The sequence below is a fragment of the Macaca mulatta genome, chromosome 5 (assembly GCF_049350105.2).
Source record: "Macaca mulatta isolate MMU2019108-1 chromosome 5, T2T-MMU8v2.0, whole genome shotgun sequence".
Taxonomy (NCBI): Eukaryota; Metazoa; Chordata; class Mammalia; order Primates; family Cercopithecidae; genus Macaca; species Macaca mulatta.
Window position 1 is genome coordinate 148,250,048 of NC_133410.1, and position 17,885 is coordinate 148,267,932.

Consider the following 17,885-nt stretch of genomic DNA (forward strand, 5'->3'; position numbering starts at 1 on the left):
AGTTCTTGGCCACACATTGGTCTTTCCATAAGATTGATTGAGTTTCCTCATAAGCTGGCGTCCTCTGAATGATCCAAGAGAAAGCAAGGAGGAACCTATAGACCATTTATGTCCTAATATTAATGTTACATACCTTGGTGTCTAGTACATGTTATTCCTTACACATGAGTCACTAAATGTAGCCCATGTTTAAGGGAAGGGGAAATAGGGTCTGCCTTTTTAAAGGAAGAACTTGAGGGCATATTTTGAAATCACCACAGTGGTAGTGTATTTTGGAATGACTTTTTTCATTTATCAATATTAACATATTATTCAAATAAATACTAGATGAGCCTGTAGCTTTCAAATTTGTTCCTTGAAATCAAAATAATATAAATTTTTCACTATATTGTAACATATTTGTCAGTGATTTCCAGTCTTTTGAGACATTCGATAGTTTATACTTCTAGGGATATTGTTAATTTTCAATATTAAAATTTTAATTTACTGTAGAGTTATTCATTTATTCTGTTAACAAATATTTGAGTGTTGTTTGTATGTTTCAGCATGCTGCTAGGCCATGAAAATAAAAAGGTTACAAATGACACAGGAGCTCCTTTACCAGAGATCTCATAGCTTAAAAGAGAGACAACTGTATAAACAAACTATTGTGACAAGCAAAATATATTAGCCGTAGTGGCAGCACAGAGAGAATGAATAATTGTTTGGCCAGGTTAGAGAAGGCATAATAAGAGAGCATAGTCCTCTGAAGCCATAGAGATATGCAACAGCTTGTTATATTCATAGATTGCAAATACTTTGATATTGCTGTTTAACTTGTATGTTTTGCTGTGATCATTTGTTTACATGCATATCCCATGTGGTTTACATGCATACCCCATGTGGTTTCAAGAAAGTTTTCTGAAGTGGTTCCATTGTTTCCTATCTGATGTTGAACCATTAAAAGGCTACGTACTGCTGGGCGTGGTGGCTCGCGCCTGTAATCCCAGCACTTTGGGAGGCCGAGGCAGGCGGATCAGGGGGTCAGGAGTTTGAGACCAGCCTGACCAACATGGTGTATTTTGCTAAAAATACAAAATATTAAATACAAAATACAAAAATTAGCCGGGCGTGGTCGCGCGTGCCTGTTAATCCCATTTACTCGGGAGGCTCAGGCAGGAGAATTGCTTGAACCTGGGAGGCAGAGGTTGCAGCAAGCCGATATTACGCTACTGTACTCCAGCCTGGGTGACAGAGTGAGACTCTGTCTCAAAAATAAATAAAAGGTCTATGTACATATAGGGACATTTACGTCCATACCGTGCAATAAATTTTTAAATTTGTTTTTTGAGACAGAGTTTCGCTCTTGTTTCCCAGGCTGGAATGCAGTGGTGTGATCTTGGTTCACTGCAGCCTCTGCCTCCTGGGTTCAAGCAATTATGCTACTTCAGCCCCCTGAGTAGCAGGGATTACAGGCGCGCACCACACCCCGCTAATTTTTGTATTTGTAGTAGAGACGGGGTTTCACCATGTTGACCAGGCTGGTCTTGAACTCTTGACCTCAGGTCATCTGCCCACCCCGGCCTCCCAAAGTGCTGGGATTACAGGCATGAGACGCCATGCCCAGCCTCATGCAATATTTTTTAATGGGAGTTTGGTAATATCAAATAATACTTAAAATTACTAATCTGATTAACATGCTTGTTAATTTTATTAACTTATTGCCTGCAGCAAACATGTCTGACAAAGAGCTAAAGAAGTTACGTAATAAACAAAGAAGAGCTCAAAAGAAAGCCCAGATAGAAGAAGAGAAAAAAAATGCAGAAAAAGAAAAGCAACAGAGAAATCAGAAAAAGAAGAAGGATGATGATGATGAGGAAATTGGAGGTCCAAAAGAAGAACTTATTCCAGAGAAACTGGCCAAGGTACTTAATAGTGTTTAGCACAATTGAGTGACATTTTGTGACCAGCTGTTGTCATTTTCATACTGTTTTATTTGACCAATGTGATTATAGATTTTAGAGCCAAAAATTATTTTATTTTTTAGTATTCTTTCTTTAATATTTTGTTTCTGATCGTGTTTCATGTTTAAAACTTGAGATAATGATCCTGTTCCAAAGTCATGTAGTATAGTATGGCGGAAAAAATTTTGGCTTTTGAGTCATTCTGATCTGGGTCCAGATGTTAGCTCTTATAGTTTCACTGTGTGCCCTTGGACACTTTGTCTAACCTCTCTGATGGTTTTTTCATCTATAAAATGAAACTAAGAAAATCCTTATTTAGGACTGGAGAAAAAATATATATGTAAAGCATCTAGTGTCTGTTACAGTGGTAACATGCAAGTTTTTATGTCTAGGCTAAATTGAGTTTGTTAAAAACTGAGGACTATACGTGTATCTCCCACTACCTATGTTGTCAGTTTACATTATTTCTTTTCTAGCCTAAGGCCGTAAATATTTTCCCCAGGCCAAAATCTGACCTGCTGGTTTTAACCATTAAGCTGAAACCAAGGTATTCATTGTCACATGAACCATTTTGATTAATAACATTCCTTTGTCCTTTCTTCTGACCCTAGACATCTTCCTGCTTTGTGTGAAAATAATTGCATAATTTGTTATGTTAAAGCAATATAGTAAGCAATCGCCCCAGACTTTAATTAAGGAAAATTATAATGCCAAACAAATTATAAATTATAATGCCACCAAGGAAAATTATAATGCCAAACAAATAGAGTTGGAGAATATGTTTAGAATTCTGTTCACCAGAGCAGGTGGACAGTAATATCACATAGACATAGTAATATTGCTATGTGAAATATAGCCATGTGCCTATAGTTCCAACTGTGTTGGAGGCTGAGGTGGGAGGATCACTTGAATCTAGGAGTTTGAGGCTGCAGTAATGCTGTGAGCTATGATCATGCCTGTGAATAGCCATTGCACTCCAGCCTGGGAGACACAGCAAGACTGTCTCTTAAAAAAATAAAAAGAAAAATAGCACACACACACACACACACACACACACGAAATATAGAAAAATCTAGTTGGATTCTACAAGGATTTATTGACATCTTTTTACAAATAATTGTATACCTGCTAGGAACAAACACAATACCTTTTTATTCTTGGGAATTTATTGGAAGACTACACAGGGAAACAAGAAAGCAAAGAAAATGGACCTTCAGACCTCAGAGAATTTCAGTCATTCAGGGCATAGGACTTAAACTTTAGACCTTCCATCTTTATGCCCCCACTTTATTACTACTACTTTTACCACCTTCACTGCCTGCCTGCTGCTGTCATCACTTTGTCTACTTGCTTTTCCCTTTATCCCATGACTTTCCTTAATGACATTTTTCATTATACCTCTTCATGTTTTCATGTATTTCTTAAGGAGAGGATCTTTTTTGATTATTTAGTTACTGTTTAATAAAGAGTACACCTACAGAGCGGAATTCTTGTACTAGATTTCCTTAAAGACTGTTAGGTTATCCTTGTGTCCAGGGTGTCATAATTGCCTTCAAGCCAGATAACAACCTGTGGTCTAATTATTTGTAGCCATGATTGTAGAGTCTGAGAACAAAGTAATGGCTACAAACAGTGCTTCTGACTGCTTTGTTTGGAAGCAGCTTAGTGCAAGGTACCCTTTTTCATGAACTGCTCCTCAGTACATATTATTCTTACCTGTTAGGTACATAAGACCCTTTTCTTCTTCAGCTAACTTCCTCCAAGATGCCCCTGTCTAAAAGCATCTATACTTACCAAGATCTTCAATGTGGTAACAGTGTCAAATTTTACCAAGCCATCATAACTAGGAGTGGCTTTGTAGGTTATTTTAAGAGCTGTCTGCCAAGTCTGGCTCTACGGTATATAGTGTCTCCCCCGCCCCTCAACCCCTCCTTTTTTTGGTGATCCTGTATTTCAGCTTTCTTCTATGTGGTAAATAGCAAATTTAGTGTCACCAGTTCAGGTAATATTCAGTCATGCATCATTTAACAGGGATACATTCTGAGAAATGCATGCTTGGGTGATTTTGTTGCTTTCTTTTATTTTTTTTGAGACAGGGTCTCGCTTTGTCACCTAGGCCTCTTCCTCCTGGCCTCAACTGATCCTCTCACGTCAGCCTCCAGAGTAGCTGGCACTACAGGTGCTCACCACCATGCTTGGCTAATTTATTTTTATTTTTATGGAGATGGGATTCTACCATGTTGCCCAGGCTGGTCTCAAACTCTTGGGCTCAAGGGATCCACCCACCTCAGCCTCCCACAGAGCTGGGATTACAGGTGTGAGCTACCACACCCGCCTTGGGTCATTTTGTTGTTGTGCGAACATCATAGAGTGTATGTACACAAACCTCGATGGTAAAGTCTACTACACACTTAGGCTATATGGTATAGCTGATTGCTTCTAGGCTACAAACCTGTATAGCATGTTACTGTACTGAATACTGTAGGCAATTGTGATACATGGTAAGTAGGTGTGTTACTAAAATGCCCTAAAAATAGGGCATTATAATCTTATGGGACCACTTATGCAGTCCATTGTTGACCAAAACATCGTTATGTAGCACATGACTATGTAAAATAAAATCAAAGCATTATTAAATTAGCAGTAGTTCCAGTAAAGAAGGAGAAAAGGAAAATGGGAATTAGTAAGGTCAGCATTCAGTCAACTGAGTATAAATCTCAGGTCTTGGCAGAAGCTGTATCACTTGTTTCTCCAACTTACCATGAGGCATTAGTTGGTATTTAAGAATTCCCTTTTGTAGCAGTCATCCTATGTTCCTCCTTGCCTTCACTCAGCTTTTTTTTTTTTTTTTTTTTTGAGATGGAATCTCACTCTGTCGCCCAGGCCGGAGTGCAGTAGCGTGATCTCAGCTCACTGCAAGACTCCGCCTCCCAGGTTCAAGTGATTCTCCTGCCTCAGCTTCTCCAGTAGCTGGGATTACAGGCACATGCCACCACGCCCACTAATTGTTTTGTATTTTTTAGTAGAGACGGAGTTTCACCATGTTGGCCAGGCTGGTCTCGAACTCCTGACTTGAAGTGATATGCCCACCTCAGCCTCCCAAAGTGCTGGGATTGCAGGTGTGAGCCACCGTACCCAGCCTAGCATTTTTTTTCCCTGTTGTATATACACTTTTCCTTCCAAAGGCTATGATTCCTTAGTACAGTATTCTTTCTTTAAAAAGTTGAATCATTTTAAACTTTTTGTTGCTGTGCTGGGAGTTGCTATGCTAGAGAGATATACTCCTTTACAACATATCTTAATATGAGGATTAGATTTCAAGTCAGTTTATAAGTTTAAAAATTGCATATGATTAAAATTGCCCTTGGAAGTGTCTTAAATTGCCCATTAAGTGCGGTGCAGTCTTATCCTACATGCATTTAACCTAAGTGAATTCAACTCTTCGTGACTGGATGTAATTTTTTCTTTAAGGGAGACAAAGAATAGTATGCATAATGATGGTTAATTCTATCCAGTATTTCCCTCAGTGAACGCTGGACCCCAGCTGACTGTGAGATGGGAGGCATGACTGCCACAGTCCATTTCAGTTCTTGTGTGCTTATCTTGGTGTGAACATCTTGCTATGATGATTGTTAATTTGGTATTGAAAACATGGTTTTCATACACGTAATACAAAGTATTTATATTTTTATATCTGCCTATCTTCAGCTTAAAGGATTTTCAAGGGATATTTTGACTTTTTTTTCCTGAAATACTGATTTTAGACTTGCATTTCTGATTACATGCTTCCATGTATATATAAAACCTTGTTCTGCACGATGTATGAGTAAATATAGAGTGTAGTTAGATTTCTTGTGGTTATCTACGTATATTTAAACACTTAGATTTACCCTGACAAAGTCTTATCTATGAGAGGTAAACAGAGACTGAGACTACATATCGCAATATCAAACCCAACCCAGATCTCCTTTGGGGGAATATGTTCTTGTTTATTAAAGTTGGAGACAGAATTAATTTATCTGTTTCCTCTCTCCAAGTTCAAGTACTTGATTTAACTAAATATAAATACTTGTATTGATTCACCTGCCCTATAGTCCTTGTTTCCCTTTGTAATAGCAGCCATATCTCTGTGTTAGTAAATTACCCTGGTCAATACGCTGACCCTCATTTCAATCTGTACCCTAGAGGCATGAAAGCATGATACAGCTAGGTGGCAGGTTTTGTTTCCAGTTCTCTGCCTTTATCTGATACAAATATTTCTCCCCTTGTACCAGAAATTCCTATATAGTAGAATATGGAGTCATGGGAGCAAGAAGTAAAATATGTGCAAATGTGTGGGGAAGTCATACCTATGAGGGCCTTTATTTTCTATCTCTTGGTTCCTGAATCCATAGTTACTAGAGTGACAGAGCCATATATTAATTTCTGGTTCTGGTTTAGAACATGTATCCTTCGAAAGAAAACATTCTGACACTGGAGCTGGGCTTTTAATGGGTTATTTTATTGTCATGTAAGGTCAGCTGCTTTACACACTAGGACATGGTGAATCCCATAGAATTCACTTTATTGCTTTTCTTTTTTTTTGTTTTTAATGCAGTGAAACAATTTTCTTGCCCAGAAGCTGTTTTGGTGAAACCACAATTACCGTACTGACAGAGGCACGTTGACCAGATTGCAAATTCATTTTCCATTAGGGTAAATTGTTACTGCCTCTGTGATGAGAGAAGGCAGATATAGAATCCAGATGTTCAGTGCCCTTCTGATAAATATGGTGGTGGTCTCCAGCCCTACCTGAGATAAGACAGGGAATAATCTTGTCTCAATATTCAGTCCAGGAGTTTCAGAATAGTAGCACAATTGCATTATACCTGCCTAGTAATGATTACAAGTATATAATTACTATGACATTTATGTAATTAATAAAAAATTGGTAGGAACACAGTTCTATAAATATTAATATTTTAAAAGCCACCTCAATATTAATGTCATTTGAATAAATATGAATTCCTATAGAATTTATAGAACAAAGCAAGACAGAATGGATAGTGTATGATTTTGAATAGCTTGATTATACTTTACTTTGAATTATAAAGAACATTCACTCATTCTGTCATGGTCTCTATAGTTTCCTTTGTACTTCTCCTATCCTAGTTCACATCTCTTCTTTTTTCCCCCTTGGCTATCTGACTTGTTTCTCTTTCTGTCTTTCTTTCTCTGGTTCTATTTTATCTACTTCCTTCTTTTTGGGTAGTTTCTATCCAGCAATAATATAGTATCTGGGGTTAAAAATCAGTTAAGAACTCTAGAATTCAAAATCCCCTTTGTTTAGGTTATGGGAGGTTAAAATATGACAGTATTTTTCTGGGTGACTGGTAAGTGGTTTTATTTTTTAAAAATAAGAATTTTTAGTAGAATAAAATCACATTCCCCAAGAACCTTACTTTCATTTGTATAATATCTTTTATTTTTGTTAGGTTGAAACTCCATTGGAAGAAGCTATTAAATTTTTAACACCGTTGAAGAACTTGGTGAAGAACAAGATAGAGACTCATCTTTTTGCCTTTGAGATTTACTTTAGGAAAGGTAGGCAATTAGGGTACAGTGGCCCTGATAAAACTGATCACTGTATTTCTTAGGTATAGTCACCCAACTGTGATAGCCTTACCACTGTACGATTATTTAGCAAATGCCAACACAGCTTTCTCAGAGAAATGCCTGCTATGAACAGAATGTGTAGGGAGATGTAGTGATACGATCACTTCTTTCAGGATATTAGAATCAATGATAGATGTACATACATAACTAGGATTCAGGTCAGATGTAATTACCGTGTATATGGTTCAAAGAACTGATAATTGTGTGGATAAAATTAGTTAATACACAGAGCTTAGACCTAGTACCTGGTGTATAGTAAGCATTAAATAAATGTTAGCTATTATTAGCTATTGTTATAAATAGAAGATAAAATGTTGGGTCTGGATCTTGAGGGATGGATTATATTTCTAAAGGAAAAGATACATAGAAGGCAAGAGTATCTGTTAAGAAAACATGTAAATAATGTTGAGGTTGTCTGAATTGCCTGGAGCAGGTAAAAGATAATGAAGGGTCTTGGTTTCCAGGTTTAGAATGCTTAGAATATATATATAGTAGATAATAAGATTTTAGAGTACTGAGTTAATATTATCCAAGTGGTTAATTGAAAAAAGAGTTCATCACAAAGGTGATGCATATTAAAGGAAAGGGAAACTGTTTAATAAGATCAAAGAGAAGGTGTTGCTCTAAACAATTTACCTACTAAAGGAAATTGAATAACATGGTACATCTCTATATGAGCATCCATTTAAAAAGTCATGTTTGGCTGGGCGCAGTGGCTCATGCCTGTAATCCCAGCACTTTGGGAGACTGAGGCAGGCGGATCACCTGAGGTCAGGAGTTTGACACCAGCCTGACCAACACGGAGAAACCCTGTCTCTACTAAAAATACAAAAAATAGATGGGTGTGGTGGTGCATGCCTGTAATCCCAGCTACTCAGGAGGCTGAGGCAGGAGAATCGCTTGAACCTGGGAGGCAGAGGTTGTGGTGAGCCTAGATCATGCCATTGTACTCCAGCCTTGGCAACAAGAACGAAACTCCATCTCAAAAAAAAAAAAAAAAAAAAGGTCATGTTGGCCAGGTGCGGTGGCTCAAGCCTGTAATCCCAGTGCTTTGGGAGGCTGAGATGGGCGGATCACAAGGTCAGGAGATCGAGACCATCCTGGCTAACACGGTGAAACCCCGTCTCTACTAAAAAATACAAAAAACTAGCCGGACAAGGTGTTGGGCACCTGTAGTCCCAGCTACTCGGGAGGCTGAGTCAGGAGAATGGCGTAAACCCGGGAGGTAGAGCTTGCAGTGAGCTGAGATCCGGCCACTGCACCCCAGCCTGGACAACAGAGTGAGACTCTGTCTCAAAAAAAAATAAAAGGTCATGTTTATCAGAAGTAAATGATGTTGGGGAAAAGTTGCTATATTATTCCAAAATAGGATACAGAACTACCTATAAATTGAAATTTTATTAATATATTTACATAGGTGCTTAATATAGAAGTGGCTGGAAAGAAATAGATCAAAAGATAACAAATTGTCTCTTGATAGAATTTCGAGTGATTAAAATATTTACTGTATTTTTTACTTCCAACAATTACTATGTTATAATGTGGAAAATAAGTTTAATAAATAGTCCAATAATTTTCAAACCTTTAATAGTTAATACAACTCCCCCTTTAAAAAAAATTCTTAAATGGAACCCCAAAGTACAAAATTCAAAAGCTGCTCTACTTAAAGTAGGGAAGGGCAATCTGAAGCCCCATTCAGTTGGCTTCTTGGCTGTGTCCTAAGCTCTAAAGGACCCCAGCATTGGGAACCCACTGCAGTTGTGTGAATTGGTAATGACAAAGGCATGACCGTATTTTTGGCTTTTTTAGTATTGGGGACAAGGGAAAGGGCATTAGGAGAAGAGACTGGGGTTTTGAACTTTGATATTGGGAAAATGGTACCAAATTAGGGAAGTTTTATCAAAGAGGTGGTTATAGATAAAACTCGGAAGTGGACTGGTATTCAAGTGCAAATTTCCATATAACAGGTGGAGATACTACTGAATCTTGGGAAATACAGGGAATGGGAGTGGGGATAGCATAGGGAAAGATCAGAGAATGACTATAAATACAACCTTGGTAACTATTCTACATTTAGAGGAGAAAGGAGGAGTCACGAATTGACAGGAGAGGAACAGTCAAACAGAAGGGAAGCTGTTTCACTTGTCACAAAATAAAAGAACACCTTCAAATATACACAATGAAATTTTCTAAGTAGTGGGAAAGGTTGCTTTATTTTGAAATTAAGGGCCGGGCACGGTGGCTCACGCCTGTAATCCCAGCACTTTGGGAGGCCGAGATGGGCGGATCACGAGATCAGAAGATCGAGACCATCCTGGCTAACACAGTGAAACCCCGTCTCTGCTAAAAATACAAAAATTAGCCGGGCGCGGTGGCGGGCGCCTGTAGTCCCAGCCACACAGGAGGCTGAGGCAGGAGAATGGTGTGAACCCGGGAGGCGGAGCTTGCAGTGAGTGGAGATTGCGCCACCGCACTCCAGCCTGGGCAACAGAGCGAGACTCCGTCTCAAAAAAAAAAAAAAAAGAAATTAAGGAGGTTAGGAAATGAAGGCACTTCAAATTTTCTTTGCTTATATGTCATTAAATATTGCTAAATGCCACCTAAATTTTCTACATTTCACAAAACCCTTTTTCTTAAAGAATGTTATGTGAAAAATATTAACTAATGTTGCTAAATTTGAGGAAAATCGTTTGCCTCAATCATGTTTGTGGTTCTGATGTGATTGACTCTAAATTTACTTTTTCTATTTGTGAAATCTTGGCCCTCCAAAGGAGGCCTCTTATCCAATGATCAAAATATATCTTACTTTCTCTTTTTATAGAAAAGTTTCTTTTGATGCTACAATCAGTAAAGAGGGCATTTGCTATTGATTCTAGTCATCCCTGGCTTCATGAGTGTATGATTCGTCTCTTTAGTACTGGTATGTTTTTGTTTTCCATTACTTAAGTATTTGATACAGTGGTTGATAGTGATGGTATAAGTGGTCTGTACAAGTTTATCATAAACCAAATGATTTTAAAGCTGTCGCATATTAAATTAGCTAAGGGAAAAGCAGAGCTGTTTTCTTTATGATGAATGTTTTTATTTTAAGGATACAAGTATTACCTGATTTTGACATAGAATTATTCAGTCCAGATATTTGAGAATCATCTTTGTTTCTGTTTCTAAAAAGTTACATGTAAGTTGAAATTTTGAACCATATTTCATTATGTAAAACTTCTTAGTAAATTGTTTTAAAATTGAAGAATCTCTTTGAAATGGACTGTTTTCTCCTTATTTATCAGTATTGTAGATCTGAATTTGCATGAATTATATTTTCTTAGCACAATTCAAGTCATAAACTTTTTTGTTACTTTAAAACAATTATCTGTGTCTTCAAATATTTTGGCAATCAGATCAATTAGTTTTATATTAGTTTTACTGTAAAGTAGAACTACAGAATTTTAGACCCTGAATGGTAGAATGTTACAGTAATTGTCTCTCATTTCACAGTGGGAAAAATCTGAGACCTTAAAAGATGACTTATTCTAGGTGTCATAGATAGAAACTTAATAACACAACAGTGACTACAGCCCACATCTTCATATTGTTTTTTCTACTGTAAAAACTGTAAATTTATAATAAAGTACTCCTGTAGTCAGGTCGTATTGTTATTGTTTGGATTTTTAAGTGACTGGTGGGGGAGAAATAGAACCTTTAACAGAATAATCTATAGAATTTGGAAATAATATTAACTATCTCATTGCCAACTCCATACATTTAAAACTGAGGAAATTAAATCAGGCATCCCAATCACCAAAAAAATGCTAAATTATCCCAATTTAGAACATCATTTTGGCCAGGTGCAGTGGCTCACACCTGTAATCCCAGCATTTTGGGAGGTTGAGGTGGGCGGATCACTTGAGGTCAGGAGTTCGAGGCCAGTCTGGCCAACATAGCGAACCCCCATCTCTACCAAAAAATACAAAAATTAGCCGGCCATGGTGGCACATGCCTGTAGTCCCAGCTGTTCAGGAGGATGAGGCAGGAGAATCGCTTGAACCTGCGAGGTGGAGGTGGCAGTGAGCTGAGATCACGCTACTGCACTCCAGCCTGGGCAACAGAGTGAGACTCCGTCTCAAAAACAAAAAAAAACCACATCGTTTTGACTTTCAAGAAAGATTAGACTTAAATTATACTTACACTTGTCCAAAAAATAATTTGTGTTACAAAAACTGAATTGTAGTATTTTTCCTCAATTTTTAAAAATTATGAAAGTAAATAATATAACCATATTATAGAAAGTAAAAGAGAGAATTGCTGTATTTAGTAGTTTGTTTCTCTTTAGTTTTTTTTTGGGAGGGGAGTGTAAAAAATAACTTTGCAATCATGGGTCAGAAAATTAAGGATATAAATAATAGTTTAAATTTATTCTCAGTTAAGATGGAGTATATGTAAAGTATTTTCAAAATGAAGCATTTTCAAAAATAACATACACATTGTTATATACTTTATACATGTTTTCCTGAAAGGTAGTAAAATAACCTAAATCCTTTTGAGTTAGATACTTTCTTTGGAAATACAAATGTAAAGTGACATATTTAAATGTATTTGCTTATAATCAGTATGTAGGTTGATTAACATGAGTGTTTTCTTTCAACAGTTGGTTTCTGAAAATTAAAATACACATGGGCGTAGAATGATTAATAGTTAGAACTACTGAGTATCTATACTGGCTATTCCCATTGCTCTATGTGTTCAGCTGAAATCATCACTTTACAAAGTGATCTAATTTTGACTGACTTTAGGCAATGAAATTAGGTTGTGATTATTTGCAGTGGTAAAGAGCTGTCTCTTAAAGGCCTTTAAGAAGTTGGGTAGACCGCTTCATTGCCTTTTTCGAAAATAAAGGCATATGTGAAAATACAGATATCCAAATAGTAGCATATTTGTTATACCCCAAGGGTTTCTTTAACTAAAATATTTGGTACTTTAAAAAAATATTTAATTTAGAAGTAAATTTTCAGGAATACATTTGTCATGTTAAGATACACTGTTGTAACTGCTTCTTTACAAAGAAACCCTCACAGACACCTTTCTGGAGAGTATGGAGGAAAACAGTGCCTCCACACCTATTTCATCAGTTGTGGAAACTTTGCTGAATGAATGTGGATTTTAGCATGGTTACTGGCACCCTCCAAATCTCTAGAATATGTTGGTTTAAAACAATGTTATTACTAAATGCCACATGCAATTATTTACCATATAGGAGCACTGTCTTTGTCTTATTATGAGAATGATTTAATACCCTTTGAAAGTTTTTTTATGATTTTAAATTTTAAAGTTTTAGGACTTAAAACAATTAAATTATATTTCTGGTCAGTGCTAAGTAAAAGATAGGCGCTTATATATTCTATTTGTCTTATTATTTTCTTAAATGTTTATATTCTCCTAAGTGCTTTTAAAATTAGCACTGGCTGCCTTGATCTACAGTGAAACTTAGGTCTTAAACTCATTTTTCTTTTATCTGCAGAGATTTTTTTTATACTTATGTATCTCTCCTCCAACCTTCTTTAATAATCTAATTTATTGTTTATTATTTAAACCTTGTTTAATACTTATTAAATTATTAATTAAATTTTTTATTTTTTTAAGCTTTGTTTAATTTTCTCATTTATTTTGCCATTTTGAGTTGTAATCACTTACTAGGTTGTGCTGTAACCTAGTAGTGAACAGTCATTACCTCACACAAAATAAGAACATTTTCTACCCAAATTATTGACAATGCTAGCTAGCCTGAGAACCCTGCACAGTCCCTTTTGCTAAGAATCAGCCACCTTTTCATTGTGTGTTTTAACCATTGGTGCTTGCTTAATTTATTCGTTCTGTTAATAAGCTAATAGCATGAACCAAACATTCCAGTTTAAGATGTCAAAAGACCTAAATCAAAAGCGCCTTAGAAAAGGTTTTATTCCTCTTCTCGCCCATCAGTTATTTTCCTTGATTCCCAAGACTTATTACTCTTTCGTGGAAGGTAATTGAGTTAGTAGGGGATTTTATACTTTCCTGAGGCCTTGATGTTTTTTGTCAGTTTTATCACATTCAAAGGCTTTTTAGAGTTTTTCTCCCCTGTCCACTAGTCTTTAGCAGTAAATGGACATCTGATAATCTGTGACATTTTCTTAAAGGTACACGTAAAATTTCATTACACAGAATTCCATAGGACATTCTGGGTTTTACTGCAGTAGAATTTTTTTATCCTTTTTGTAATTGATATTTTCCTGGAAGTTACAATTCTAGTTGTCTGGAACTGTAATTTCCAGGAAAATATCCAGAAAAGTTTAGGAGAAAATTAGTAGGCCTCAAACTTTTTGGAATCAGCTATTAGTGAAGTTATTTGCTTCTAATTTTGTAGAGTTTTTTTTTCCCGCAGTTTTAATTTTTCTGGGAGATTGTTTAATCTGATTAAAACAAGTTAAAAAAGATAATGAAAACCATAAAAATCCCTTGCCTATCCCTGTCTTCATCAACTATGATACAAACTATGCAGATACTTTCTACATGTAAAGTATCCTGAAAGCTTTCCAGGCAAACCAACAAGGCCCATGTAAATAATTTTTATTGTACAGAAGATACATACTTTTTGAGATAATTAATGTTCATTGCAGTTGGCTGTAACCTATTTTAATAACTTTACTTCCTGTTCTCTCTCTATTCCTGCTTCTCCACTGAAAAACAAGTATTGATAAATTGTCAAAACCAAGTTGAAAGTACAGCCATAAGTTAAGCTAAAGTATTTCACTATAGCTCATTTACTTGAACCACCCAGTTTTATAGAATAATAGAAGAAATGCTATTTAACCAACAAAGAGCATGTCAGTGAATTATTCAACTAATAATTATGTATAGAATATTTCACTTAGAAGATGTTTCCTACTGAGTTCATTATATTTTTTAAACTTAGATTAATGATCCATTGGCAGGATAGTGGGTCATTACCAGCACTCAAAAACCCAAAATCGAAATAGAATAGAAAAAATCAGCATATGTTACGCACAGTAAGTGTTCTGTGAAACTTTTGCTTCACATAAGGTATGGATATGGAATATGTATTTGTCTCAGTACAAATACCCGACTGAAGTGAAAATTTGAAAGCCATCACCATAGTTCCCAGCCATAAGGAAAATCTACTTAATGTTTTCACACTATGATAAAAATAGTAACTATGATTTATTGACTACACCCCATTACATAATTAGCACTTTTACACAGTAGCTTTTCCTTACTGTAAACCTTTTAGATTAGATATCACCCCAGTTTTATAGAACAAGAAATAGGTTCAGAGAGGTTATGACTTATCCAAGCCTGGATCCATACCCAAGTCTACTAACTTCAAAGCTCCAGACTCTCTATACCAAAATGATAATGAAACAAAGCGTAACTTGGATTCAATCCAGAGGAATTAGGGTCTGCTTTCTATAAATCCCAAGGCCTGGGAATATGATGACAACAGTGCATTTATTTATTTATTTATTTAGAGACAGAGTCTCACTCTGTCACCCAGGCTGGAATGTAGTAGCATGAGCTTGGCTCACTGCAACCTCCACTTCCCAGGTTCAAGCTGTTCTCCTGCCTCAGCCTCCTGAGTAGCTGAGACCACAGGCGCACACCGCCATGCCAGGCTAATTTTTTAATTTTTAGTAGAGATGGGGTTTCGCCATGTTGGCCAGGCTGGTCTCAAACTCCTCATCTCAAGTGATCCACCCGCCTTGGCCTCCCAAAGTGTTGGGATTACAGGCGTGAGCCACCGTGCCCAGCCTATTTATTAACAGGAAAATGCTTTGGTGGTCGTTGGGAGTTTATTACATAGTGATAGCTCAATATACATAGTTTCTGAAATAAAGGTCAATAACATCAACCATATTTTGTTTTGTTTTTAATTGAAACACATGTGCTTTACTTGGGTATAGAGGAAGATAGAAAGGGTGAGGAAAATTTGTTGTCTTCAGCATTACATAGTTGCTGTGATACTATTTACCAGGTAGGTTGTTGCTTTGCAGACCTTAAGGTCGAGGAGGGCAGCTCTAGGTGTTTAGAAGGCTGTGAAACTACATGTTTTTTCATCTACTTTGCTTACAGTTCCTTTTTGGAAATGAATCTTGTGTTAATAAAATTCTTTGAATGCCTTTAGAACACTAGATTGTTCTGCTGACATATATTCTTTTAAATGTATATTGCTGGGCATGATGGCTCATGCCCAACAATCCCAACACTTGGGGAGGCCAAGGCAAACAGATCTCTTGAGCCCAGGAGTTTGAGACCAGCCTGGGCAACGTGGTGAAACCCCATCTCTACAAAAAAATAGAAAAGTTATCTGGACATGGTAGCTTGCACCTGTGGTTCCAGCTTCTCAGGAGGCTGAGGTGGGCAGATCACTGAAGCGTGGGAGGTTCAGGCTGCAGTGAGGCATGATTGTGCCACTGCACTCCAGCTTAGGTGGCAGTAAAACCTTGTCTGTCTCAATCAATCAGTCGATTTATATAGGTAAGCTCTTTTTGCAAATGTTAAATTATCAGTAGATTATTTTTGTATATAATTGCCGTGTTTCATTGGCTTCATCATTAAGTAATTTAACTCCTACAGGCCGGGCGTGGTGGTGCACACCTGAAGTCCAAGCTACTTGGGGGGCTGAAGTGGGAGGATTGCATGAGCCTGGAAGGTTGAGGCTACAGTGAGCCATGGTTGTGCCACTGTACTCCAGCCTGGGTGATAGAGCAAGACCCTGTCTCAAACATAAACAAAAACAAACTTTTGTAAACTTTATCAGAGTATTCAACTGCTAAGATTTTATTTTTAATTTATTCAGCAGTGTGTGAAAGTAAGGATTTACCGGATACAGTTAGAACAGTATTAAAACAAGAAATGAATCGTCTTTTTGGAGCAACGAATCCAAAGAATTTTAATGAAACTTTTCTGAAAAGGAATTCTGATTCATTGCCACACAGATTATCAGGTAATCACTTTATTTTATCCTTTCTTAGCCTTCTAAAACAACTTCAGTAATTTTAATGAATCAACAATAATATAAGGTACACATTTTTAGAATGGAAGTGGCAATGTGTATATGTTACATTGTGATCCTATGAAAACAGGCAGCTTAAATAAGCTTCCTAAACTGGGTACAGTGGCACATACTGGTAGTCTCAGCTACTCAGGAGGCTGAGGCAGAAGGATCACTTGAGCCCAGGAGTTTGAGACCAGTCTGGGCAACATAATGAGACCCTGCTTCAAAGCAAAACAAACACACACACACACACACACACACACACACACACACACACGCTTTCTATACATTTTTAAATTTCTTACGGCAAAATAATGACTACAGATCAAGGTCAGTAGCCTCTTCTGGTTCAGCATTGGCATTACAAAGAAGCAAGTGTAACTGAACTTGAATGTGTATCATAAAATGAAGGTAGAGTTTTCTTTAATTTCTTCTTTCATCTTTGGGGTCTTAAAATTCACTCAGATAGGACCATCCTCTTCCATTTCTCATTCTTATGTAGGTATCAGACTTGACAATGCTAAACACCTGAAATTATCTTCACAGTTTGTGAGAAACCTAAGGCAAAGGTCTGTGCCAATGAGCCAAAATCTGACCTTTATGGGACCACATAGGTAGTACTTTTCAGATACCTGGCTTAAGCCCAGCAGCTTTGTATGTCTTTGTGGAATCCTGAATTCAGCATTTTGGCTCACACTGTCAAGACAGGATAGTCCCCCAACCTCCAAATTATTCCTTATTTCAGAAGGAAGACTATCATGGTCCCACCACAAAAAGACAAGTATTACTAGAATGCTTGTGTTTCTTCATAGTCTCCTTTACTGTGCATGTTTTGCATATACATTCTATTTTATTGGGTAGATATACGTGGTATACCTCTATCATTCTCTTACTTTGAATGGTTAAGCTAATCCCCTTAGAATTATTAGTTTTTGAATAACAGTGTCTCAAGTAGTTGTTCCAATTCTTCTAATAAAGTGCCACATCCTCTGTGCACATGTATCTTGTTTGCCTTTTATATTTAAATAAGTAGAGGATAAGATGTTGGTTTTACCTTGAAATAAATTTCCCATTTCCCTCTCATTTAGCTGCCAAAATGGTATATTATTTAGATCCTTCTAGTCAGAAGCGAGCTATAGAGTTGGCAACAACACTTGATGAATCTCTCACTAACAGAAACCTCCAGGTAAAGAGTTTTTCATAATCTCTCTGTAAGAATACTGAACTTTTTTCACCAATAGAAA

At 36.9% G+C, this 17,885-nt stretch overlaps 1 protein-coding gene across 3 annotated transcripts in view; it reads left to right on the plus strand.

The window, feature by feature from the left end:
* The window catches only part of NAA15 (N-alpha-acetyltransferase 15, NatA auxiliary subunit), a 90,301-nt gene that overhangs the window by 68,079 nt on the left and 4,337 nt on the right, over positions 1–17,885 (plus strand). Inside the window, exons 15-19 of one of the 3 annotated variants that reach the window (XM_015139217.3) lie at positions 1,711–1,904; positions 7,418–7,526; positions 10,420–10,518; positions 16,447–16,590; positions 17,730–17,827. In XM_015139217.3, coding sequence (XP_014994703.1) covers positions 1,711–1,904; positions 7,418–7,526; positions 10,420–10,518; positions 16,447–16,590; positions 17,730–17,827 — 644 coding nt within the window. 3 annotated transcript variants of the gene reach the window in all.